Consider the following 26931-nt stretch of genomic DNA (forward strand, 5'->3'; position numbering starts at 1 on the left):
CAAGTGCCATGTTGAGTTTTTTTGTTCTAAAATCTAACACTATAGACAACTCTATTTCTGCTCCTGGGAATTCAATCACTTCAACCAATTTGGAGACTGAATTTTCTAACCTCTTATAAAAGGCATCTTTGGATATCGTCCTTCTCTTCCGTCGGGCCTGGACGCAACTCAAAGTTTTGTTGAGTAATTTTGCTCTAATATAGATTGTGTCTAAACACTCATTTACCGAAATGAATGCCAGGACTCGACGACTTGGTCTTTCTCGCACCACGAATACCGTACCGAATTTTCGTTTCTTTATATGGCCGCTGTAGTAAATGTCACAAGTACCTAGCTGATTCCGTCCTTGTCCCATCCATCGCATTTCAACGTTAATTAATGGCGATTTGTGGGCGTGGCAGTGGTCTGATTACACCCATTTTTTTATACTGTACTATGTATTCCACACAACGTTTATCGAGATATCTCAAATTTTATTCAAGCTTGCACGGACTGACAGCCAGTTAACCGGATTTCAACTTCTCTCGTCATCCTGTTCATTTATCTATATATAGCTCTATACCTATTTCGATTAGTTTTAGGTGATACGTACAACCGTTAGGTGAACAAAACTATAATACTATGGAGCAACTGGTTGCAAGAGTATACTTAGTAACCAAAATTTTGCAAATGAAAAAAATAAAAATATGGAAAAAATGCAACTAATAATAAACTATGATGACTTTATGATTAATGTTTTAAATGCACATATTTCCCATTTATAACAATGTATATCATACAAAAATAGTTTCAAGTAATTCAAAAATATTTGTGTCGTTTCTTGAAATTACGTTTCGCAATGGTTTTGCCATATACTTTTAGGAGGGCCATTTCTAGCATCTCGTCTTTTTGATATCAATCAATAAACAGAGAAATAGAATAGGGGAAAAATTAAGGAAAATTAGAGAGTCTCGTATTAAATCATCCTTGATGTAACAGAATAAAGACTGATAATGCCTCCATAACACAGCCCGTACCAAACGCTAAATTTTTGAAGATGCAATTGCGTTTCCTGAAACACAGGATAATTTTACTCACCAGCGACAACGGGAATTAGCGTAATAATCTTGAACCATCTTGAAATTCCAACCCTTACTGAACACACTGACCAAATTTCCCACAAATCCGTAAGCAATCTTGGTCGTCACGAGCTGTTAAAATAAATATGACCTCAGTTTTGAAACTAAAAGTTGTAATAGAATTATCAGCTACATTTATGTCGGTATTCTGCGTGAGACGGTTGTCTCATGTCTCTAATAGTGACTATAGTAATTTAGTGATTCTGTTAGTCAGGAGTCTCATTTTGGTATTCTGGCAAATAGAGTATACTACTTTACAGTATACTACTATACTGTAACTGCCAGAATACCAAAATGAGACTCCTGACTAACAGAATCACTAAATTACTATAGTCACTATTAGAGACATGAGACAACCGTCTCACGCAGAATACCGACATTAGAATTAATTTTAATATGGAAGAAGCTAATAACGGGTGATTTTTTTGAGGTTAGGATTTTCATGCATTAGTATTTGACAGATCACGTGGGATTTCAGACATGGTGTCAAAGAGAAAGATGCTCAGTATGCTTTGACATTTCATCATGAATAGACTTACTAACGAGCAACGCTTGCAAATCATTGAATTTTATTACCAAAATCAGTGTTCGGTTCGAAATGTGAAATCCGCTTTTTTATCGACAAATTTTGTTCAGCGATGAGGCTCATTTCTGGTTGAATGGCTACGTAAATAAGCAAAATTGCCGCATTTGGGGTGAAGAGCAACCAGAAGCCGTTCAAGAACTGCCCATGCATCCCGAAAAATGCACTGTTTGGTGTGGTTTGTACGCTGGTGGAATCATTGGACCGTATTTTTTCAAAAATGCTGTTGGACGCAACGTTACGGTGAATGGCGATCGCTATCGTTCGATGCTAACAAACTTTTTGTTGCCAAAAATGGAAGAACTGAACTTGGTTGACATGTGGTTTCAACAAGATGGCGCTACATGCCACACAGCTCGCGATTCTATGGCCATTTTGAGGGAAAACTTCGGACAACAATTCATCTCAAGAAATGGACCCGTAAGTTGGCCACCAAGATCATGCGATTTAACGCCTTTAGACTATTTTTTGTGGGGCTACGTCAAGTCTAAAGTCTACAGAAATAAGCCAGCAACTATTCCAGCTTTGGAAGACAACATTTCCGAAGAAATTCGGGCTATTCCGGCCGAAATGCTCGAAAAAGTTGCCCAAAATTGGACTTTCCGAATGGACCACCTAAGACGCAGCCGCGGTCAACATTTAAATGAAATTATCTTCAAAAAGTAAATGTCATGAACCAATCTAACGTTTCAAATAAAGAACCGATGAGATTTTGCAAATTTTATGCGTTTTTTTTTTAAAAAAAGTTATCAAGCTCTTAAAAAATCACCCTATAGTTAGATATTTCATACAGTGTAGAAAGATAGGTCCTATGATGGTATAATTCTTTAAATCTGAATGTCACATAAAGAGAGATGAATAATAGATAAGCGTAGAACTAGTTTCAATAATATCAATACTAACAATAATCAAAACTTATGATTGTATATACCATTGGTAGTGAGTTTGTTGCTGTCATAAACCCTCTGCCTTTGTACCTTGAAAGGAACTATTTAATTATCTACTGATTAGATAAGAATCTCAAAAATTTATTATTTGTGTAGACACGCAAGCGCTTATGAATGCAATGATGTTAAGTGTAAATATGGAAACGAAATCAATGAACGAGTTGCAGAGCATACAACCGTACAACCGTATATGAAGTAATGTTGACATTTCATTCTGGATGGTCTGCATAAACTACACTCGGAGAGAGGTTTTTAGTGTTTGTTGAAAGATAAGATATACTCGTATACATAACAACAAGCATGTTGTCAAAAGCATGTATGATAGTCATATAAAACTTTTCCAAATAAGGTAGTGAAGTGTAGAGTAAATAATCAACCTTTATACGAAGTAAAAAGCCAAATCGGGATTGCAATTAATTTTTCGATTACATGTTGGTTAGGTTGTAAAAACTTAAAAATAAAATTTTAGAAATGCAAAATGAATGCCTGACAAAAGGTAACTATTTCGTATAAAATTTTGAACACCGCACATTTAATACTAAAATGAACAAAAACTAGGAAGACTTTGTTCATAATTTTAAAATTCTTAATTTATTCTTCAAAATCTATATCGTGCCCATCAAAGTAATCGCCTTTGGCACAAATACAATTGTTCAAACGTTTTTTCTAATAATCGAAACAGTTGTAGAAGTCAATTTCTGGAAAGCCTTCAATGCGCGTAACGATTCACGTTTAAGATCTTCATTTGACTCAAAACGGTTTCTCGGGAGCGGTGGTTTGATTTTGCTGAATAACCTAAAGTCACGCATCAGGCGTCACAAAGAGGCGAGTACGATGGTTTTGGTACGATAAATGTGGAAAATTTGGCAAAAAACTCACAAACAATCAATGATGCAAAAATCTAGAAATGTCGGCCCATAATTCCGGCCTATTTTCACTTATAGCTTCACGCACACGACGCAGTACTGAATGATAGCTGAAATAATATTCCTTGTTGACAGTTTGGCCGGTCGGAAGTGCACCACACCTCGATAATCGAAGAAAATTCTCAGCATAACCTTGATTTTTGACTTGCTTTGACGTGGGTTATTCGGCTTCGGACTTTGCCACAATATTAGACTGATTGATCGTCTGCTTGCAGGTCGTAAGTATAAAACTAAGGCTCATCACTGGTAATACGTTTCCTCACATCCTTGTAGTCGGAAAACATTGTTTCAGAGATGTTTCCGCGACACTCTTTTACAAAAAACTTTACCCTCTTTGAAAAATTTGTACCAGTAAAAAACATTTTGAACATTTCGGCACCAGAAATTTGATTGCGGACGCAGACTTTAATGAAACTTCTTTATTGAATAATTTCAATCACCGTAAAAATCGCCGAATGCACAAAGACAAGTGTACCTGTTATACATGGACGCATTATATGAAGCACTAATGGTTGTTTTGATGCGGCATTGGGAATATATGTATGTCGACTGGTGCGAAAGAATCTGATATTTTTATCGATTGTCCAGTGAAAATTTCATGACATTTCATTGATTGGAAGTTAAGTTATTGTGTTTTCAGTGTCAGTATGTTTGTGTTATCGGTGCAAAAATGAGCTTCGAACAAAGAGCCAACATTAAATTTAGTTTTAAAATTGGTAAAACTTTTACGGAAACGTTTCAATTGATGAAACAAGTTTATGGCGATGATTACCTATCCCGTGGCAGAGTGGTTTCAACGTTTTCAAAGGGGTCGTGAGAACATAAATGACAATCAACATGTGGGCCAATAAAAATCCGTGATCACCGGATATTCTATCGAAACTGTGCGTGAATTCCTCAAAAATCAGCAGAAATCATCATTGAAATTCATGGAAATGGAATGGAACATCTCCAAAACATCGATTTATCGTATTTGTTTGTTCCGCACAAATTGACTGACGACCAAAAATTTTAACCATTAACCACTCCCCGTATTCACCTTATATGGTACCGTTCCTTTTCGGAAAAATGCATTTGCTAATGAAAGAAAAGCGTAATGAAGACGTAGAGGTACCGTGCCGGCAAACGAGCTAAAACACTACTTCGACGTACTTTTGGAAAAAATTTAAAATTTAAATTAAAAAGTCTTACTATTTTTTCGCCCATGCATTATCAAATAAGATTAATTAAAAACTTTACGATATTTTAATTTTTATAATGGGTTGAATTTGTAATAAAAGTTATGACCGGACTAAGTACGCGCTATTTAAAAATTGGTTTAAATAGCGCCCATGGTTTGTGCAATATGCACATTAATCGTAAAAGATTGTACTCATTAATATGCCAACTTTCTACATATAAGTGAACTTAAGCCAATATGAATGAGTGACAAAAATCGATCAATCAATCAATTTGCTTACTGTCCCCGATTGGGGTATTGTTGCGTCATGCGACTTTATAAATCAAAAAAAAAAAATTTTTTAAGAAATAAATTTGTTGAAATATTTGAATACATTATAAAATGTTTTACATCATGTAAAATACTTACAATTTTTGTAGTATATAACCATAGCCATCATCTACTACCTATGTATTGGAATAATCTATTACCATGAACTTAAGATTGCTGAATTGAATTAGAACTACATACTTACCCCTTTTTGTATACATAAAGGGTGATTTTTTAAGAGCTTGATAACTTTTAAAAAAAAAAAAACGCATAAAATTTGCAAAATCTCATCGGTTCTTTATTTGAAACGTTAGATTGGTTCATGACATTTACTTTTTGAAGATAATTTCATTTAAATGTTGACCGCGGCTGCGTCTTAGGTGGTCCATTCGGAAAGTCCAATTTTGGGCAACTTTTTCGAGCATTTCGGCCGGAATAGCCCGAATTTCTTCGGAAATGTTGTCTTCCAAAGCTGGAATAGTTGCTGGCTTATTTCTGTAGACTTTAGACTTGACGTAGCCCCACAAAAAATAGTCTAAAGGCGTTAAATCGCATGATCTTGGTGGCCAACTTACGGGTCCATTTCTTGAGATGAATTGTTGTCCGAAGTTTTCCCTCAAAATGGCCATAGAATCGCGAGCTGTGTGGCATGTAGCGCCATCTTGTTGAAACCACATGTCAACCAAGTTCAGTTCTTCCATTTTTGGCAACAAAAAGTTTGTTAGCATCGAACGATAGCGATCGCCATTCACCGTAACGTTGCGTCCAACAGCATCTTTGAAAAAATACGGTCCAATGATTCCACCAGCGTACAAACCACACCAAACAGTGCATTTTTCGGGATGCATGGGCAGTTCTTGAACGGCTTCTGGTTGCTCTTCACCCCAAATGCGGCAATTTTGCTTATTTACGTAGCCATTCAACCAGAAATGAGCCTCATCGCTGAACAAAATTTGTCGATAAAAAAGCGGATTTTCTGCCAACTTTTCTAGGGCCCATTCACTGAAAATTCGACGTTGTGGCAGATCGTTCGGCTTCAGTTCTTGCACGAGCTGTATTTTATACGGTTTTACACCAAGATCTTTGCGTAAAATCTTCCATGTGGTCGAATAACACAAACCCAATTGCTGCGAACGGCGACGAATCGACATTTCACGGTCTTCAGCCACACTCTCAGAAACAGACGCAATATTCTCTTCTGTACGCACTGTACGCATTCGTGTGGTTGGTTTAATGTCCAATAAAGTAAACTGAGTGCGAAACTTGGTCACAATCGCATTAATTGTTTGCTCACTTGGTCGATTATGTAGACCATAAATCGGACGTAAAGCGCGAAACACATTTCGAACCGAACACTGATTTTGGTAATAAAATTCAATGATTTGCAAGCGTTGCTCGTTAGTAAGTCTATTCATGATGAAATGTCAAAGCATACTGAGCATCTTTCTCTTTGACACCATGTCTGAAATCCCACGTGATCTGTCAAATACTAATGCATGAAAATCCTAACCTCAAAAAAATCACCCGTTATATAGGTTTTATAGTCGTCAGCTTATGATTGCTTCCGATTCTGTTGGCTTTTCCTTGTCTTGATTAATGCAAATATGCATAAAAGAATAAAAGTGGTGTGATCTCTGTAAGAATGCGCAGAAGAATGAGAATTAAAGAATAATGACAGTTCTGCCAACTGCGGTGCAGATAAATTAATGACTGCTGCCAAACCATCGAATTGATGGTGCTGCCCTTGGGTGTTAGGTGTGTTCGCGTACTACACTGCCACAATCAGCCCCCTTTTCAATCTGTGTGTGCTTACAGACACAGACGTTTAGGGAATCGAACTTTTCTTCCCAGGCGAGTTGTGGTTTTTACTTGAGGGTCGCTGGTCTTAGCTGGAGTAGGCCCTGCGTTCTCGTCGATAATGTTGTTTTCGTCGGTAAATGCCACTTTCAGCCTGTCGATTGAAATTTTTCTAATTTTGCTTCGGATGTCCAGCGTGAAATATTTCGGATGACGTTTTATTACTTCGAATGGTCCGCCATACGGCTGCCGCAGCAGTGGTCCAATTGCGTCGTTTCGCACGAGAACTTGCGTACATTGATGGAGTTCCTTTTGTATGAATGGCTTCCCCCTGCGGGTAGGGGGACCCCCTCAGGGTTCGGGGGGGAAATCGAATATACCCGGGGTTAGGCATGCCAGTCGTAAGAGGCGACTAAGATCCTGGCCGCCAGTCCAGAGTTGTGTGGAAACTCAACTGATAGTAACTTCAGTTACAAGGTCATACCATAGACTTTAACCTGGTACCACGGGGAGCAGTAGCCCTTGGAGGTAACTCCAATCTGCTCATTGGGTTTGACCCTTTGTGGAGATTCGTGGTGGCTGTGGTTAAAACCCAAATCGCGGGAAGAACTGACTTTGTCAGTTCAAATGTAGAGTTGCATTGCAACCTGGCGCCGTGCACATAGTACGGTAGAGGTTTTAGATGGACCTCGAACACTACCAATGTGGTTAGTGTGTCCATGCCACACTGCCGATTGGTACTGAAAATGTTTACCCAGTTTTCAGGGCGCTGATCGACGCATTGTATTTATCCGTTATGCTTCTGAGCACCGTAGAATTAAACTGTTTGACAGTAGGATCCTACGTAAAACACACTTCATTGTTGTATGAATGGCTTTATTTTTGTATGGTGTGCCGTTTGCGTCGGTCGTATCGATCCCATTGCATGTCTGAATTCTTGAACAAACTCTGCTTCGTTTTGGTATGGCTTCGGAATGTAAGGTTTCTTTTGTGCTGAATAGAGCACGGGCATCTTAGTCAAAATTATGCTGTAGCGGTCGTTCCCTTGAAGAATAGATTTCAGTTCACTGTCCACATTCTGTTCTGCCGCAATGACCTCGTAGTCGATAGGTTCGCGTTGCATTACATTGATGCGTGAAAGGAAATCGGGTATTGTGTTTTCTTTACCCTTTACGTAACGTATATCAGTCGTAAATTGGCTGACGTAATGCAAGTATCGGAGGTGTCGTGGCTCTGCCTTTTCGGGTTTCTGTTTAAAAGCGAAAGTGATTTGGTTCCGTGTAAGCGTTTATTGCCTCTACTTTTTCAAACACATTTATTGCCATTAACGGTTAAGCCGTTTTGCTTTAAGCGCTCGAACACAATTCGAAGGTGTTGCTTATGTTAAGCTTCGGTGCAGGACGCGCTGCAGATGTCGTCTAGGTATGGTACGACTAAGCCTAATTCTCGAAACACACTGTCGATGTGTCGTTGAAATGTTTGGCCGGCGTTGCATAACCCAAATGTCTTGTATCGAAATTCGAATAATCCGAACTTGTTATGACCGTTTTTTCGATATCATCGGGATGCATGGGTATCTGATGGTACGCCCTTTCTAGGTCGATAGTTGAAAATATGCTTTTGCCCGCAAATACTTGATGAAATGTCTGGATATTTGAAATGGGGTACCTGTCCTTTTCGGTGACGAAGTTTAGTGCCCTATAATCCCCGCACGGTCTCCAGGTATTGTCCTTTTTAGGAGCCATATGAAGTGTCGAAGCCCATTGACTTTTGGACGGCTGGCAAATACCCTTCGCCATCAGGTATTCGAATTACGCTTTGGCGGATTTTAGTTTTTCGGGTGTGAGGCGACGTGGTTTTGCGTTCACTGGTGGACCGCTCGTGACGATGTGGTGGAACGTTGCAGTTTTGGCAATGCGTTTCTTATGTGACGGTGCGAATAGTTCCTTAAATTCTGAGAGTAATTCTGTGTATTTGTTTGCACCAGTAACAAGTTTAATGCCAGTGGTAGCTGTAGCTCGCGTTATTTAGTTTCAGAATTTTCTGTCCGAATGTTTGTATTGGCGTTCCATTCGCCGCGTAAATTTACTGGGTAATCGTCGGTTTATGAGTGTTGTTTGTTGCGGTTGCGGTCGATGAGGAAATGTTGATTGTCGTAAGCGTTTTTTTACGAAAAGGCGGAGGTTGTTGTTGCCGTGGCCGAGCTGGCAAGCGCCTCCCATGGCTTGAGCTCGGAGTACTAGTTTTTTGGGTCCTCCTGTGTGCTGCCGGCTCGTCTCGTATTTGAGCGCTCATCTATATGATTTCTATTAGGTGTTCAAAAAATATAAACTTTTTGTAAAGCAACTTGTGTTAGTTTACAAAAAAATAGATCATAAAGCATTTCGTGTGTTAATTAAGCATTGATTTTTGAGGGAATTAGGGAAACAACTTTTGGACCGTGATTATACAGTAAAGCCTTAAATTTACAAAAAAAAACGGCAGAAGCACAGTTGTAGACCTAATAATTAAATATATTTTTTACACAATTTTTTGTTTTCTATTCGTAAATCTAAAAAAAATATATTAATTTTTCAATGAAACTTAAAATCATTAATCAACACGACCTAAACAATAAAATTTCAAACTAAAATATTTTTGTCCCCCCAGCTTGTATTAAACGATACACTGTGTGTCGGTTTGCGGTCACCGAGTGATAAGTCGCTGAGGAGTTTTGTTAGTTTGGTTTGTGTGCTATTGGCAAATTCGTTAATGATTCGAGCCTTGAGGTTTTCGTACATTTCGTTGCGTGCTGGTGGTTTGGTACGGAAATCAGCTAGTTTGTACATAACGCGCGTAGGCAGTTGTCCAATTATGGTATAGTATCGTTTTTTGTCGGACATGATACCTGCTGCTTCAAATGCCGCCTCGATTTGCCAGAACCATAGGTCGGTATGTTCCTCAACGAAATCTGGGAGCTTAACTTTCCCGTGGTCCAGCGTGTCCACCCGCATTGGTGCCTGTTGCTCTGGAGCCGGTGTCTCTTGCTAGTCGTTGGGCATATTTATACTCTCGCAACAAAGTTGCTAAGGAGAGTATTATACTTTTGTTCACATAACAGTTGTTTGTAAGTCCTAAAACTAAAAGAGTCATAGGGTTATATATACAAAAGTGATCAGGGTGACGAGAAGAGTTGAAATCCGGATGTCTGTCTGTTCGTCCGTCCGTCTGTCCGTGTAAACTGTAACTTGAGTAAAAATTGAGATATCATGATGAAACTTGGTACACGTATTTCTTGGCACCATAAGAAGGTTAAGTTCGAAGATGAGCAAAATCGGCCCACTGCCCCGCCCACAAAATGGCGAAAACTTATGAAGTGTCATAACTAAGCCATAAATAAAGATATTAAAGTGAAATTGGCACAGAGGATCGCATTAGGGAGAGGCATATTTGGCCATAATTTTTTTGGAAAAGTGGACGTTACCCCGCCCCTACTAAGTTTTTTGTACATATCTCGGAAACTACTATAGCTATGTCAACCAAACTCTATAGAGCCGTTTCCTTCAGGCATTTCCATATACAGTTCAAAATGGAAGAAATCGGTTAACAACTACGCCCCCCTCCCATACAAAGGTTATGTCGAAAATCACTAAAAGTGCGTTAACCGACTAACAAAAAACGTCTTAAAACACTAAATTTTACGGAAGAAATGGCAGAAGGAAGCTGCACCCAGGCTTTTTTTAAAAACTGAAAATGGGCGTGGCGTCGCCCAGTTATGGACCAAAAACCATATCTCAGGAACTACTAATCTAATTAATTTTACAGCAAAATAAAAAAATATGTAAATGACGGATAATGAAATCTCGATTATCACTTTATCATGCGAGAGTATAAAATGTTCGGTGACACCCGAACTTAGCCCTTCCTTACTTGTTTTATTTTCGAAAGATTTCTCACTTGTGGGGGTAGCCAGTATGTTCAGAGAATGTATAATATAGAGAAGGTTCACGGGCAGCACCGTTTTACGATATTTCATTTTTTGGAGGGGTACTCTTTTCTATTAATGGATTTCACCACAAAATCAGGGGAACTCTTTTCTATTAGTGGATTTCACCAATATTTAACAGGAGCGTCGAAAATAGCAGAATTGAGCATTTTCAGTGTAAAATGAGAAAAGTTAATTTCAATGTACGCTTACAGATTCGCATATTTACAATGTACATACATATCAGAGAGCTGCAAAGATCACAATTTTTTCAATCATACCCGATCATTGACTCAGATTTTTTGTGACGGAAAACTTTGCTTCAACAAAAATGAATGATCGTAAGCGAGCGTGCTCAAAGCGAACATTCAGTTCCAATCACTGTTGCTTGTTTCGTCATGATTTTTCTCGGTCGAAAGCCTTGTGTGAGCAGCAAAGAATGTTCGAGAATACTGCTTGCATTCCGATCGATCACAATCATACCGTTTGGTCATACCGGGTGGTTCCTGCCAGCAGCGCAGTCGCTGAGCGTTCTTTTTCTTTAGCTGGAAATATTATAAATGAAAAAAGAAATAGGCTCGGACCATGTTCAAATGAAAGCTTATTTTAATTCATTTTATAAAAGTTTTAGTGATTAAGATTGAAACCAGGAAATTAACCTTTTTTTAATTTTAAGTTCTTGTGGATCTCAATGAAGAAGTGCTTAAAATTAAAAATTTGTGTTCCCTAAGCATTACCTTTGTTTATTAATTTTAAGCATTAATTGAATTTTAGTTTTAAGTGTTAAAAATGAAGAAATATATGCAGTAATGTTTTGGTTAATTTTATGCATTGCAACTTGTTTCCGTTAAAACACACAAATATGTACATACAAACTATTGTACATACATATTCGCAGGGCAATTCTCGATCTGATTGGTTCAATCACAATCAATTCAAACGCACAGTTGATCGATGTCTGAGTTTTCGTGCATCGTTGGACTTGATCGTCCTTTTCTGTACAATCATATCCAATCATCATACCGGAAGCAACCAATCAGTTTCAATCAGTAAGCAGAGCAATCAAATCAACTGATCGAACTCCTTCGTTTCGAGCACGAAACTCGATCGAACAATTTTGCAGCGAACCGCTGTACTGAGTTTGACCGTTTTGAGCGTGGCTGATCAAACCGAATCGATCATACTTAATGCAGGTCTCTGATATGTATATATTGTATATATGCTACATATAGACTACGCATTAGGGTGCTTCAAAAAAAAATGTATATGGAACGAAGTTTGTATATTGCGAGCTATTTCTCTAAAATTTACGCAGTGAATATATTTATTACTATTTTTAAGTTTCCAAAAATAAAATAGATGATTTTTCCTTTAATTTGATGTATCATATGTATCATTTTAAAGATGTTCAATATACATATGTATGATTGGAGGGTGCAATGCACGCGTCCGGATAGATGTGTAAGTCACTGTATGTAAATATAAGATGTGGGATTTTTCCAAATGCACTGCCGTTATGTCTAAAAAAGTGAAAATAGTAAATTTGCTTCAATATGTGAAGTCACGCAATTGTGATATCGATTGCTTAATGTGTATATACAATTAATAATAAAAAATCAATTTTGAACCTACGTAACGAACGTAAAAGGCAAATAGATCGGTTAGATTGTATGGAAGGAAGAGTCTTAAAATTTGTAGTAAGCCATGGTTCCACACCTTGTCGAACGCCAGATATACATAGTGTATACATACATGCATATGTACCTAGATAGCAACTGTTCTTATTTTTTTTCGCATCTTCTACAATGATTGTGATGTCATGTACTTGGTCCATTTTAGAATGTTGAGATCTGCATACATATTGATAAAGTGGTAGATACAATTTGCTTCAACTATGTTTTCAAGTCTTCTCATAATGCCTGCTTTAAATAATTTAGACAAATTAAAAAACAATTGGATGATATAACAAGGCTTCAAGTGGGCTTTTCACCGGTTTTTGTTTCACAATAATTTTTGATACCTTCAACGACATTTTTCAAATCGAGGACAGGTGCCCTTTAAGTGTAAATTTAGTATGGATGAAATTTACAACTTCATTATTTGTTTTGGTTGAATGTCACAAGGCAAAGCTTCCAGCTGTGGTAAGTACCATGTAACGCGAATTCCTTAATGTTTAAGTCAGTTCCTCTTTTCTTTGCCGGTTTTCACCTAGGAACCGTTGGCCTTTCTGATAAAATTTGTTTCCTAATATGTTTTATAACTTTCCAAAAGGATTAGCCTGTATTTTGTTTCGTGCTAGTTTCTTGATATTGGAATCGTTTTCATTTGTAAATTCTTTTAATTTGTTGCTAAGAAGCTTAGTTTGATTTTTCAGTTCAATTTTATATTAAGTAATCGCGTATTTTTCCCGTATTCTAAAGGCAGCGCAAAGATTCCACCACACAGAAGTTTCGTGCTGGGTGCATTGGCTTCTCGACGATTACGTGTGGGTTTTCTGTGCCGCAAATGCGAGAATTCTGCTTGTTAACGTAACCATCGAGGTGAAATTAGCCACTTTGGAAAAAAATTTTCAATATTTACCAGTTTTCTTCTAGTGAATAGCGACCAATTTCGTAAATTTTAGACTTTTTACTAAATATTTGTCACTTTCCGAATGGTATGTGATTCGAAATATAGATAATTCAAATTTAAAACGTTAGATGGCCCACCCTATAGAACTTATGGTTAAATGGTTGCCACAGACAAACTAATTTCGTTATTCCTTAATTTCTGTAATCTAACAATATATATGCATTCATGTAGAAAAGTTTTAATTCCAAAACAAATAAATGAACCTGTTTCCGTACAAATTTCAAACAGCGGGATAAAACCTACAGTTTTACCGACTTATTTATTTTATATTTTTATTTATATTTTAGCAAAAAATTAATGAAGTATCCGAAGAAGATATTAACTTTATAAATTGTCTGTATATGTTTGATGAGGCTATTTTGAACTAAACGGAAATATAAACAAGCAAAATTGCCATACATGGAGTGAACCAAATCCAGAGATAATTCATGAAACGGAACTTTACCCAGAACGAGTCGCTGTTTCTTGAGCAGTTTCATCAAGGTGTATTGCCGGGCCGTACTTCTTTTAATAAAAAGGTGTAACAGTAACTGTTAATGGGAACTGTTGCTTAAAGATGTTAACGAAGACGTATTCCTTGCAATAGCGTTTGGTTTCAGCAAGATGAAGCAACTGCACACATGGCCAGACCACATGAAAATTTTAAAACAAATTAATATCAAGAAACTCCACTTTCCGATGACCCCCAAGGTCACCGGACCTGACTGCATCAGACTTTTTTTTAGAGTTATGTCAAGAAAGGGGTGTACAAAAAAATACAGAAATCTAAGTGTATATGTATGTAACACTGTATGATAATGATGCCCCAATATATGTACATAGGTGTTAAGGAGACCTTTTTTAATTTCTCTTTATTAAAAACTTAAATAACGGTTTAGTTTGATAATTTTCGAAATTACAAATGTTTGCCAAATTTAAACGAGCAAAAAAGTTAAGAATTACAAATCATATTTTATAAGCGAACTTTACCGTAATGTATTAACTTTTAGGCTGTTCACGATAAGGTGGTTATCGGGTTATGTGGTTATGTGATTAAGTAAACAACAACAAAATGCGTTATGACAAAATAACCAAAGTTGACCAACCTAGGCCCTTGTTTACAGATTATGTGGTTGTTTGCTTATTTCCAGTGTTAGAAAGTCGTTGGAGGAATTTTACTAAATGGCAGCACAAAAAATAAATAAAACTAAGCGAATGGCATTTCCATTTAGATTTTCTTATTGGAAAATCTGCTATTAACAGCTGTTTTTTGTTTACAATCAGCAAATTATGCAAGATGTCTGCAAATTTTATACAAAGCATATTTTGAACCCTTAAAATTCGGATTATTTAATAAGCACATACCTTCAATAAAGTCCATTTCCTGAATAGCAGAACTTATTTTAAATTCGATTATTTTGCTTTTTAAACTTTGTTTAGGCATTTTATAAGTTGGAATTTCATTGAACTAAAATTGTAAACAATGAACAGCTGTTTTTGTTAAAAATAAGCAAATAACCATACAACATATGGTGCTCACGGAGCATAGAGGTTATTTTTAATCTAATAATCACATAACCCGATAACAACCTTACCGTGAACAGCCTATTTATTTAAAACAAATACATATGTACATATGTAAAGCGCAAATCCATTCCATGTTTACTTACCTGCACATTTCGCTTAAGTGCACATGTAACGAAGTACAGCTAGGTAAACGAAATATACTGTTCAAGAGTACACTGGTATGAAAATTACAACAAAAATTGTAAGTATCATGTGAGCAACCACAACATTCTACCAAACTCTTCTTCAGCAAAAAATTTGGCTGAAATTAATTGAGATTATGAGTTTCACTTGTGCCACACCAACGTCAACTGTTTACAGAGATTTCGATGAAATGCCACACTGTCTCGTTTTCTTCGATCTTTTTAATTCTTCTTCTTCTTCTTTACTGGCGTAGACACCGCTTACGCGATTATAGCCGAGTCAACAACAGCGCGCCAGTCGTTTCTTCTCTTCGCTACGTGGCGCCAATTGGATATTCCAAGCGAAGCCAGGTCCTTCTCCACTTGGTCCTTCCAACGGAGTGGAGGTCTTCCTCTTCCTCTGCTTGCCCCGGCGGGTACAGCGTCGAATACTTTCATAGCTGGAGTGTTTTCGTCCATTCGGACAGCATGACTTAGCCAGCGTAGCCGCTGTCTTTTAATTCGCTGAACTATGTCAATGTCGTCGTATATCTCGTACAGCCCATCGTTCCATCGAATGCGATATTCGCCGTGGCCAACGCGCAAAGGATCATAAATCTTTCGCAGAACTTTTCTCTCGAAAACTCGCAACGTCGACTCATCAGATGTTGTCATCGTCCAAGCCTCTGCACCATATAGCAGGACGGGTATTATGAGTGACTTATAGAGTTTGGTTTTTGTTCGTCGAGAGAGGACTTTGCTTCTCAATTGTCTACTCAGTCCGAAGTAGCACCTGTTGGCAAGAGTTTCTCTTCCGTAGGGGCGTGGGCGTAAATCAGCGATATGTTGAAGAACCTCGCTTTGATGCGGATTGTGGCTAGACGTTCATTCACCGGAGTGACAGCACCAAACTTGCGCTCCTTTATATGGTCACTGTAGTAAATGTCACAAGGACCTAATCGTCTTTGTCCTTGTCCCGTCCATCGCATTTCTTGGACGGCGGTGATGTCAGCCTTTATTTTCACGAGGACATCAACCAGCTGGGCAGCGGCACCTTCCCAATTAAGGGACCGGATATTCCAGGTGCATGCCCTCAATTCGTAGTCCTTATTTCGTTTTCCATGGTCGTCATCAAAAGGGGGGTCTCTCATCCGAGGCTGGTTGTTGCTATTCGCTGGGGTTGCTTTTTTTACGTGGCGGGTCCCAAACCCGGTGCGCAACCCTATATAGGGGATATTTCGCCTTCTCACTTTAGCTCGCCTTCAAACGGATGTTCTTAGGCTACCCAGAGGATACTTGGTCAAAGACCGGAAGTCGTGAGCTGCTTGAGTCATATGTAAAAGAATCGTTTCTGGCCACTCCCAAGTGAATGGCGATCAGAGAACTTTCCTCACTTGCGTGAACTTCTACACATGACTCCATCCTCCGAGAAATGCTTGGACTGTTGTGAGCACGCCGACATTTCTGATATATACCAGTCTTAGTAATTTTACAATATTTTCATGTGATTTCTTTTGCTATTTCAGGTGAAAACTTTAGGGAAACATACATGTCTCAGAAAGTTGCGCGGAAATAACTTTATTATCACCAATAAACTTGAATATCTCCCGAAAAGAGACATCGTGAAGATATGCTAGAAGTACGATGTCCCCTGAGAGGAAACAACGGAGTGCTTAGGGGCCATCATTAATTACGTCACACATTGAAGGGGGGGGAGGGTATCATTCAGAAGTGACATTGTGTGACAAGGGGCAGGGGGGGTCATAAGCTTTGTGACATCACATTTCAAAATTTGTGATGTACAAACGTGAAATTTATAGGCAAACAAAATATATTAAACATTTATAAACACAATTTTTGTTTTTTAATATTTAAGTTGTAACGAAGCTTTTTACTGCCCCTGCTTCTTGCAAGTATAACTTGCTGAGGTATACTCGCCGTGTCTAGGGTTCGTTACAATAAATTTGTAAACATTGGGGCTCTTCTGCGAATCGTACTTTATTTTATTTTATATTTTAATTTTAATCAAAGTTACAAAATTGTTTCCCGCGTTATAGTTTCAGCTTTATAACTTTTTAAACATTTTCATTTAGATGCAATTTATATAGCTACAAATGTCCCAGCAAAGAGTGCATTTAACAGAGTTGAACGACGCATGGCTCCTCTCAGTCGCGATCTTACTGGTGTACTATTAAATCATGATGACTTTGGGTCACATCTTGATTCAAGTAATCGAACTGCTGACTTAAATCTAGAAAAACGAAACATCGAAAGTGCGGGCAATGTGTTGGCTGACATTTGGAGCAAGTTAGTCATTGATAATTTTCCACTCGTCGCTGAATGTGTTGCACCAACTGTTACTGGACTGGATATTGAATTTATGTTGAAAAATAATGCTACTTGGTATGCTAATCAAGTACGTGAGTCACAATATTTTTTACAAATAGTTAAATGAGAAACTATTGCATGTTGCGGTGAAAGATGTTCTAGTCTTTGGAAATTATTAAAAGAAGGATTTTTACCACCACCTGTGTTAATTAAACAGACATCAGAAGGTTATGGAGACACAGGCAGTGATGACAACGCTAAGTTTGCTCCATTATTACTACAGATATTATTAAATCTTCAAGCATCATACCATCTGAAACAAGTTCCATTTGATATTTATTGCCCTAGTGTCGAGTCATACTTATTTAAAAGATCGTATAGCATATGTGGTCTATATTTTTTCATATAAAGCCACCAATCAACACAAACAATCACATAAAAAACAAGAGCTATCGCGAAAATTCGTCCTCAAAGAATTGCGGCTAGACGTGCCCGAGAGATTTTCTGTTTAATGAATGATGACGATGCTTTATGGATGGAAGAAGACGATGTTGATACGAAAGATGCTCCTGACATCCAAATTCAGAACGAAAATGAAGTGCCTGATTTAGCAGTAATAAATGATATAAAGGAGTGGGTCAAAAGTCCATGAACACAAGATGATTAAGTTTTGTATTTTTAATTAGCATAATTAAGTAAATACCTGTTATTTTTTGACTAGTCATTCGTTGTGTCTGTACTTTAATATTTAACTAAATGTTGATTTTATTAAAGATTATTCAATAAATATAAGAATAAATAGAATAACCTGGTTTATTTTTTTATTTTTTGATAAATCCATAAAATTGAAAAATGTGTGACGTCACGAAAGGGGGAGACTAGTTCAAAATGTGACAACTTGTGACAAGGACGGGAGGAGGGGTTAAAAAGTCCTTAAATTCGTGTGACGTAATTTATGGATGGCCCCTTATAAGATATTTATTTTTTTATTTTTACTCTGTGCTTTCTTGTTAAACAAATTATCTGCAAAAAACAACAGAAAACATAGTTTAAAATAGTATAACCGCTATCTGTAAGGCTATCAAGTTCTGTTTTACACGTGGCAAATTAAAATGGGTCAAATCACGTCAAGTGGTCCATGAAAATTTCGAAAAATCTCTGATTTTGAAAATTAGCAGTTCATTAGGAGGGGAACCGGACGCATACCCCGTGATATTAATATTTCATTAAATTTTTTTTGTTAAAGATATTGAAGGTTGAAATTTAGAACACAATAAAATTGTAAAATTATTTTCTCATAAACTACTAGAGATAAATCGAAGCAATTTTGTGATGTCAAAGAAAAATGTGCGTGCTATATTATAAATATTTTTTCATGATCTTTTTTTTTAAATAATAATTTTTTACATAACTTTTTGTTAAACAATCAAAAATTTCAGGTGTTCTTCTGGCTGAAAAAAAGTGAAAAGTATGTGACACAATGTGAAAATGTTCACCTTTAATAATCTGCAAAAAACTTGTTGTTCATTCAAGCCATTCCAAAGATATTGAATTTTTTTCCCCCTACCTCTCTTAAAACGTATGGCACAACCATCGTTGCGCAGTTCGCTCGTAAACTACCGCCCTCTGCGTCGCATAAAAGCATAAGCTCATTCCGCAACGATGGTTGTGCCATACGTTTCAATTTTCTGCTAATTTTCAAAATCGGATATTTTTCGAAATATTCATGGACCACTTGACGTGGTTTGACCCAAATACAAATTTCTTATTTACTTTATTTATTACTTTATATATTATTAATTAGTAATTGTTTCAATATATTCCAAAATTTCAAAATTTTGAAATTATTACACCGTTAATTTACACGTCACCTGTTATCACTTACTGTACAAAATAATTTTTTTCCTCAATTGTGTGCATACAATCTCTTTAATCTTTTTCCGTTTTAATGTCGTTCACTCGTAAAGTTGTATTTGAGATTTCCATATAGTGTGTACATATTAATTAGAAGTAGAAAGTGATGCCTCAGTTGTTTACATTTGTCGCAAAATTAGATAAATTTGGGAAAGCAATTTACTCAAATTGTGTGAAATTGTAACTGAGTTTTGTTGTATACGCTTATAATTGATTTTACACTTAGAAAAGTCATAACATTATATTGAGCAATTCAAACAAAAATCGTGTTTTGGCAACGAAAAAAATAATTATTTCTTACATAAATGCATTCAAAAAATTAAAAAATATACAAGTATACGAGGTTTGACAATTAAGTAATGACACTAATTTTATTGACGCGCTTGTGGTAAACCTGTGACCTTAAAATTCCCTTTCTCTTTTTCCGGCATGCCTCCCCTCTCCTTTGATATACATATGTACCATCGCTCTAGCTTGTTTAGTTCGCCTGCAGCGTCAAGTTGAGTAGACGTGTTTGTAGTGCTCGTCACGAAAATGGAAAAACGAAATCAAGAGCAATGCGTCGTGATAAAATTTTGGGCGAGATTGGGCGAAACAGCTTCGGAAACGTACGCTAAAATTATAAGAGTGTATGGTGATAGTGCTCTTAGTCGTGCCCAAAGCTTACAATGGTTGTCTCGGTTTTTATGGAGTCAGTCTCATTACTTAATTGTCGTACCTCGTATATTACAATAGTGATAAATGCATATACATGTATGTATATCGTATATTTTATCATTCAAAATTTACATATGTTCGTATGGCCTACGAAATTGTGACATTGAATGGCATCCAAGATGTTGTGATTTAACGCCATTGCCTTGGATGGCGTCATTAGTAGAAGTTCACGCAAGTGATAAAAGTTGTCTGAGCGCCTGTCTCTTGGGAGTGGCCAAAAAGGATTATTTTACATATAGCTCAGGATTTCCAATCTTAGACCAGTTATCCTCGAAGTAGCTAAAAAATTTCCTTTCCCTTTTTTTCTTCTTTACTGGCGTAGACACCGCATACGCGATTATAACCGAGTCAACAACCGCGCGCCAGTCGTTTCTTCTCTTCGCTACGTGGCGCCAATTGGATATTCCAAGCGAAGCCAGGTCCTCTCCACTTGGCCCTTCCAACGGAGTGGAGGTCTTCCTCATCCTCTGCTTCCCGTGGCGGGTACTGCGTCGAATACTTTCAGAGCTGGAGTGTTTTCGTCCATCCGGACAACATGACCTAGCCAGCGTAGCCGCTGTCGTTTAATTCGCTGAACTATGTCAATGTCGTCGTATATCTCGTACAACTCATCGTTCCATCGAATGCGATATTCGCCGTGACCAACGCGCAAAGGACCATACATCTTTCGCAGAACTTTTCTCTCGAAAACTCGCAACGTCGACTCATCCGTTGTTGACATCGTCCAAGCCTCTGCACCATATAGCAGGACGGGAATTATGAGTGACTTATAGAGTTCGGTTTTTGTTTGTCGAGAGAGGACTTTGCTTCTCAATTGCCTACTTAGTCCGAAGTAGCACCTGTTGGCAAGAGTTATCCTGCGTTGGATTTCTAGGCTGACATTGTTGGTGGTGTTTACGCTGGTTCCAAGATAGACGAAATTATCTACAACTTCAAAGTTATGACTCTCAAAAGTGACGGGAGTGCCAAGTCGCGAGTGCGACGACTGTTTGTTTGATGACTGGAGATATTTCGTCTTGCCGCGTTCACTGCCAGACCCACTTGTTTTGCTTCCTTGTCCAGTCTTACCTTATATGCGATGTTGAGGAGGCTAATCCCACGGTAGTTGGCGCAGATTGTGGGGTCTCATTTTTTATGGATTGGCCATAGCACACTTAACTTCCAATCGTTGGGCATACTTCCGTCCGACCATATTTTGCAAAGAAGCTGATGCATGCACCTTATCAGTTCTTCCTGCCGCTTTGTTGTTTTTCAGGCGGGCAATTGCTATTCGAACTTCTTCATGGTCGGGTAATGGAACGTCTGCTCCATCGTCATCGATTGGGGTATCGGGTTCGCCTTCTCTTGGTGTTGTGTGTTCACTGCCATTCAGCAGGCTTGAGAAGTGTTCCCTCCATAATTTAAGTATGCTCTGGGCATCGGTGACTAGATCACCTTGGGGGGTTCTACATGAGTATGCTCCGGTCTTGAAACCTTCTGTAAGCCGCCGCATCTTTTCGTAGAATTTTCGAGCATTACCCCTGTCGGCCAGCTTATCAAGCTCTTCGTACTCACGCTTCTTGCTTCCCTCTTCAACTCTCGGTATCTATCCCATCCCGCACGTGTTGTGCTCGATCGTAACGTTGCGAGGTAGGCAGCTTGTTTTCTCTCCGCTGCGACACGACACTCCTCGTCGTACCAGCTGTTCTTTTGCACTTTCCGAAAACCAATGGTCGACGTCGAACCTTCCTTTTGTTTGTTAGCGTGCGTTTTTTGCTGCACAGAGGCGGGTGCGAATTGTGGCTGCAACAATATAGTGGTCCGAGTCGATGTTAGGATCTCGGAGCGCACGCACATCTAAAACACTGGAGACGTGTCTTCTGTCTATCACCACATGATCGTTCTGGTTGGTCGTTTTTCAAATTGGAGACAGCCAGGTAGCTTGATGTATCTTCTTATGCTGGAATCTAGTACTACAGATAACCATATTTCGGGCCCCGGCGAAGTCGATCAGAATTTATTTGAATTTACCGACCGTAGTGCCAAAGATACCTTCTTTGCCCACCCTGGCGTTGAAGTCGCCCCGCACGATTTTAACATCGTGGCGGGGGGCATCTCTTATAAGCGCGCTCCAAGCACTCATAAAAGGCATCTTTGGTCACATCGTCCTTCTCTTCCGTAGGGGCGTGGGCGCAAATCAGCGATATGTTGAAGAACCTCGCTTTGATGCGGATTGTGACTAGACGTTCATTCTCCGGAGTGAATGATAGTACTCAGCGACGGAGTCTCTCTCCCACCACGAATCCAGCACCAAACTTGCGCTCCTTTATATGGTCAGTGTAGTAAATGTCACAAGGACCTACTCGTCTTTGTCCTTGTCCCGTCCATCGCATTTCTTGGACGGCGGTGATGTCAGCCTTTATTTTCACGAGGACATCAACCAGCTGAGCAGCGGCACCTTCCCAATTAAGGGACCGGACATTCCAGGTGCATGCCCTCAGATCATAGTCCATAATTCGTTTGCCATGGTCGTCATCAAAAGGGGGGTTTCTCATCCGATGCTCTTTTTTTCTTTTCATTGGGGTGTTTTTTTTACGTGGCGGGTCCCAAACCCAGCGCACAACCCTATGCAGGGGATGTTTCGCCTTCTCACTTTAGCTCGCCTTCGAACGGATGTTCTTAGGCTACCCAGAGGATACTTGGTCAAAGACCGGAAGTCGTGAGCTGCTTGAGTCATATGTAAAAGATTCGTTTCTGGCCACTCCCAAGTGAATGGCGATCAGAGAACTTTCCTCACTTGTGTGAACTTCTACACATGACTCCATCCTCCAGCTTACAATGGATAAAACGACTTCTGAGTGGTGATTTTAATGAATAAATTCCAAGGTTTTACGCAAAAATAATGCAGTCAATAAGTACAGTACGCATATGTATGTATGTTTGTATGCTTGCACATTATTTTTCTTTCATTTCTGTGTAATTTCTGCGAATTCTCAACTCTTTTGTGTGGCTTTTTTTCTTTCGTTTCTGTTTCATTTCTGTGAATTTTCAACTATTTTGTGTGACTTTTGGTTGAAATACTCTGCGTTGGTCGTTGAAAAGTTTAGACTATACTCCACAGGATCTTTTCAGTAGTCAGTCTTGCGGGTTGACAATTCACAAGTCGCAACTAGGAACTTTCAATGAAATTGTTTACTATTATGAAAAAGTTCAATCTCAATATCACTGTCAAGAGCTTCTGCCGTAAAAGGAGTTTACATTATACCAGTAAACAAACAGAAAAAATTTTATCATGGCATTGGAAGCAATGACAGGTCAAGTCGCGCTTTGCGAGATGAAATCGTAAAATTACGTCAAAATACAATTTTCACCTTAGAAAAATAATTATTGGAGTTTCTTAGCACAAGAAAATGTTTATCAATAATATCATAGAATTGTCAAAGTCTTCGTGCTCATGTTGATGATTTCTCATATAGAGTGTTTAAACAGTCAAACATCTTGATGATATCAGAAACATTTATGAACGACAACGAGCCTCCTGTATCCGTACCAAATTTTGATTTCGTTGTAAGATTTCAACGAAATGAAAAAAGACATTCAGGCGTTGCTATTTATCACAATGAGGAAGACAAATGTCATATTCTCACTCGTCATTTGCATAGATATAAAGGCTCCGTACGCGAGTGATGCTGATGTGACGATATCAACATCAATAAGAATTGGCGATTTGTGAGCGGTAGAATGCAAAATGAACCCCAGCGATAATCATAATCATAGTAAAAAATTTAATTTAATTGCCATTTATATATCACCAAATTCATCGATGAGAGATATAAAATTGTTCATCGGTAAAGCTTTATTACCGTTGTCAACTGCAGGTTCGCAAGCTTTTGCAGATATTATCGGAGAACCAGTAAAGTATAGCGAACAACCGGTATTCCATCTCCCGCATCAATGTAAATTTCTCATTCCCAGAAGCTAAACCATTACTGGCATTCCTCAGAGAGAAATTTTCATTAGAAATGATCAATGGAAGAAATGATCCTACGACAAAGGGAGGTACGACTATTAATGCGGTATTCGCGAGAAATATAGATAAAATAGATGTAAGACATTTCATATCGTATTTTAGTTATCATTATCCAATTGTAGATATTATAGATATCAATCCGTCAGAACCCAGATATGATAATTGAATTAGACTTTGCATAATAAATTTATAAAATGTGAATTTAAGAAAGTATTGGTCACTCCACCATATTTTTATCCTTTCCCTATCGCTAGTTTTCTTACATACAAAATGATATGCATTTCTTGGAATATCACAAAGAAGTATAACTTCTTTCGCGCGTATGGACTCCACGCACCTTTTTTTTATAATTTTTTGTATTTACGTGCATATTTTATTGTTTTTGTTTTCATCATACATCTATATACATACATATTGGAGCTTTGGTTTTCATTTTATCATTTTCCCACTTTTATCAAATATTTGTTTTATACGTACTTTTATTTAGGCACATCATATCGGTGTAAACTTTCACGCCTATATATAATATAATATTATGGTTTTGAATTTTGGTGTTTATTCACATTAGTGTATGTACAGTGAACAGACGTGTATTTATTCTGTGATCAAGCAAAAAGAAAAAAAAAAAAGTAAAACGAGCAGTGTTTCCTCGAGTAGAAGACGAAATGTCTTCATCTAAATTAAGAAAACTTTCGGACACTGATAATCCAAGTGTGAAACATGGGAAAGGGCGAAATTATTGGACGCCTTTACAAGCTCTTGAAGATGAAGACATTGATGCGGAGCATAGTGAAAGTGCCCAAAATAATACACCGCCAAAAGTTGTTCTTCCGCCTATCAAGGTGTTAGTGCAAGATATTGACTACATAAAAAAACTTTTAATTAGCAAAGGCATATCAGATTTTTTCTTGAAGAAAATATCAATAGGCATAAAAATTCTTAGTGAGTCAAATAAATCATTCGTCAAAATCAAAGAAATGTTAAAAGAAAACTCATGTCTCTTTACAAATGACCTTAAAAATGAAAAGTCATTTACTGCTGTTCTTCATGGCCTCGAAAATAAAACGCCAGGCGAAGTGAAAAACGAACTAATCTCCATTGGATTAAAGTGCAAAGAGGTCAAAATGGTTACTAAATCATTTGAACACTATAAAGACACTATTTATATAGTACATTTTGAGCGCAGTTCGGTAAAGTTGCAAGATTTGAAAACTCAAGTAAAATCACTATTTCGCGTTATTGTAAGATGGGACTACCAACGCAAGATAAAAAACAAAATAATTCAGTGTCGCAACTGCCAAATGTACGGGCACGGCGAACGTGGATGCTTTGTGAAACCAAATTGCGCGAACTGTGCTGGAAAACACAAAACTTCGGACTGCACCTCTACGGAAAGAGTGCGATGCGCAAACTGCAATAGCAATCACAAATCAAATGACGCCAAGTGTCCAAATCGGGCTATGTATTTACGCATCAAAGAGAAGTATAATAATTCTCCAGCACCTCATTCTCGGCCTTTACAAAAAGCGCGTATGCAAGCAAAGCCAGACTTTTCTCTTTCGCAATTTCCACCTCTCTCTGGGGAGCGTTCAATGATCGCTGCTGGAACAACAACAACACCGCAGAATTGGCGCTCACCTTGTAGTGCAACATCAGATAATATAAATAACAATAGCCTCTTTACTGAAAAAGAGATCACTGAGCTAACTTTTGAGCTGATACTAATGTTAAGAGAATGTAAAACTAAATATGATCAATTTAATACAATTGCACAATTAGCAATTAGGTTTCTATATTCTACTCCTAAGTAATGAATACATCTAAGTTGAGAGTAATATTTTGGAACTGCCGTAGCATCCGCAATAAATTTATGGAACTATTTAATTATTTAGTTAAAAACGATATTGAAAATTGTATGCTCTCTGAAACGTGGCTAAAGCACTCAGACAAACTTTATCACCCTAGTAATTTTCTTTAAAATGACTAAATATTATAGCGTTGGTCTAGGCCTTGGCTTAATTCTCTTACGTTTTTCACATCAACTCATTTGCACTTTTCCTGCTTCATATCGTTTTCAACTTACACTATAGCGATTTTAAATCACAAAAAATATCTGCACATATTAATTAGGGGCATGCAAATATTCGAAATTTCGCATTATTCGACGCGAATCGAACCGAATTATTCGATTCGAGATTCGACCCGAATATTCGCATTATGCGAATTATTCGAACTATTCAATTACTCGAACTATTCGAATTACTCGAACTTTTCGTTTAAAATTTTCAAAAAATCAAACGTTGGTTATTTTTTTTTAATTAAATAAATGTCTTCCAATAATTCTGAAGAGGAAAGTGTGATTATGGAAGTGGAACCTGAAATTGGTGTGGGAAGTAATAATGAGGTTGTGTCTTCAACACATCGGAGTCCTGCTTGGAATTTTTTTAAGCTCAATACTGAAGGAGATCCGTGATTCGACCCGTATATTCGTTTTATTCGAATAGTTCGAATTATCGACTCGAATCGAACTGGATTCGCATACCCCTAATATTAATTTACATGCTTTCAACTTTTTCCATACAACAAATATGGGAAAACACAAAAATTGCAAGCAAGACCTAATGTTAGATCAGTTTTTGAAATTGCTCGAAAATTTTTCACAAATGCGAAGAGCAAAAAGATCACGAGTTTCAGAAACTCAAGATTGCCTCTTAACCCAGAGCAAAAATATATTGTTCCAACTGAACGTTGATACGAAACTTTAATGAAAAACCTAAGACAAATTTCAAAATTTGAACCAAGGAACTCTTTTTATGCTCTTGGAACCTGTTACTACAGAGT

General features: G+C 37.8%; 1 protein-coding gene across 6 annotated transcripts in view; it reads left to right on the forward strand.

The window, feature by feature from the left end:
* The window catches only part of LOC105232674 (phosphatidylinositol phosphatase PTPRQ), an 862901-nt gene that overhangs the window by 15189 nt on the left and 820781 nt on the right, over positions 1–26931 (forward strand). The window contains exon 2 of one of the 6 annotated variants that reach the window (XM_049451203.1): positions 12762–12965. The exons of 3 other annotated variants lie outside the window; for them this stretch is intronic. In XM_049451203.1, coding sequence (XP_049307160.1) covers positions 12938–12965 — 28 coding nt within the window. In that variant the 5' untranslated portion in view covers positions 12762–12937. Of the gene's footprint in view, positions 1–3003; positions 3145–12761; positions 12966–26931 lie in introns of those variants that run through there. 2 more of the 6 variants (XM_049451204.1, XM_049451207.1) reach the window with 2 other exon arrangements.

Source organism: Bactrocera dorsalis, chromosome 3, assembly GCF_023373825.1.
Source record: "Bactrocera dorsalis isolate Fly_Bdor chromosome 3, ASM2337382v1, whole genome shotgun sequence".
In the NCBI taxonomy this organism is placed as follows: Eukaryota; Metazoa; Arthropoda; class Insecta; order Diptera; family Tephritidae; genus Bactrocera; species Bactrocera dorsalis.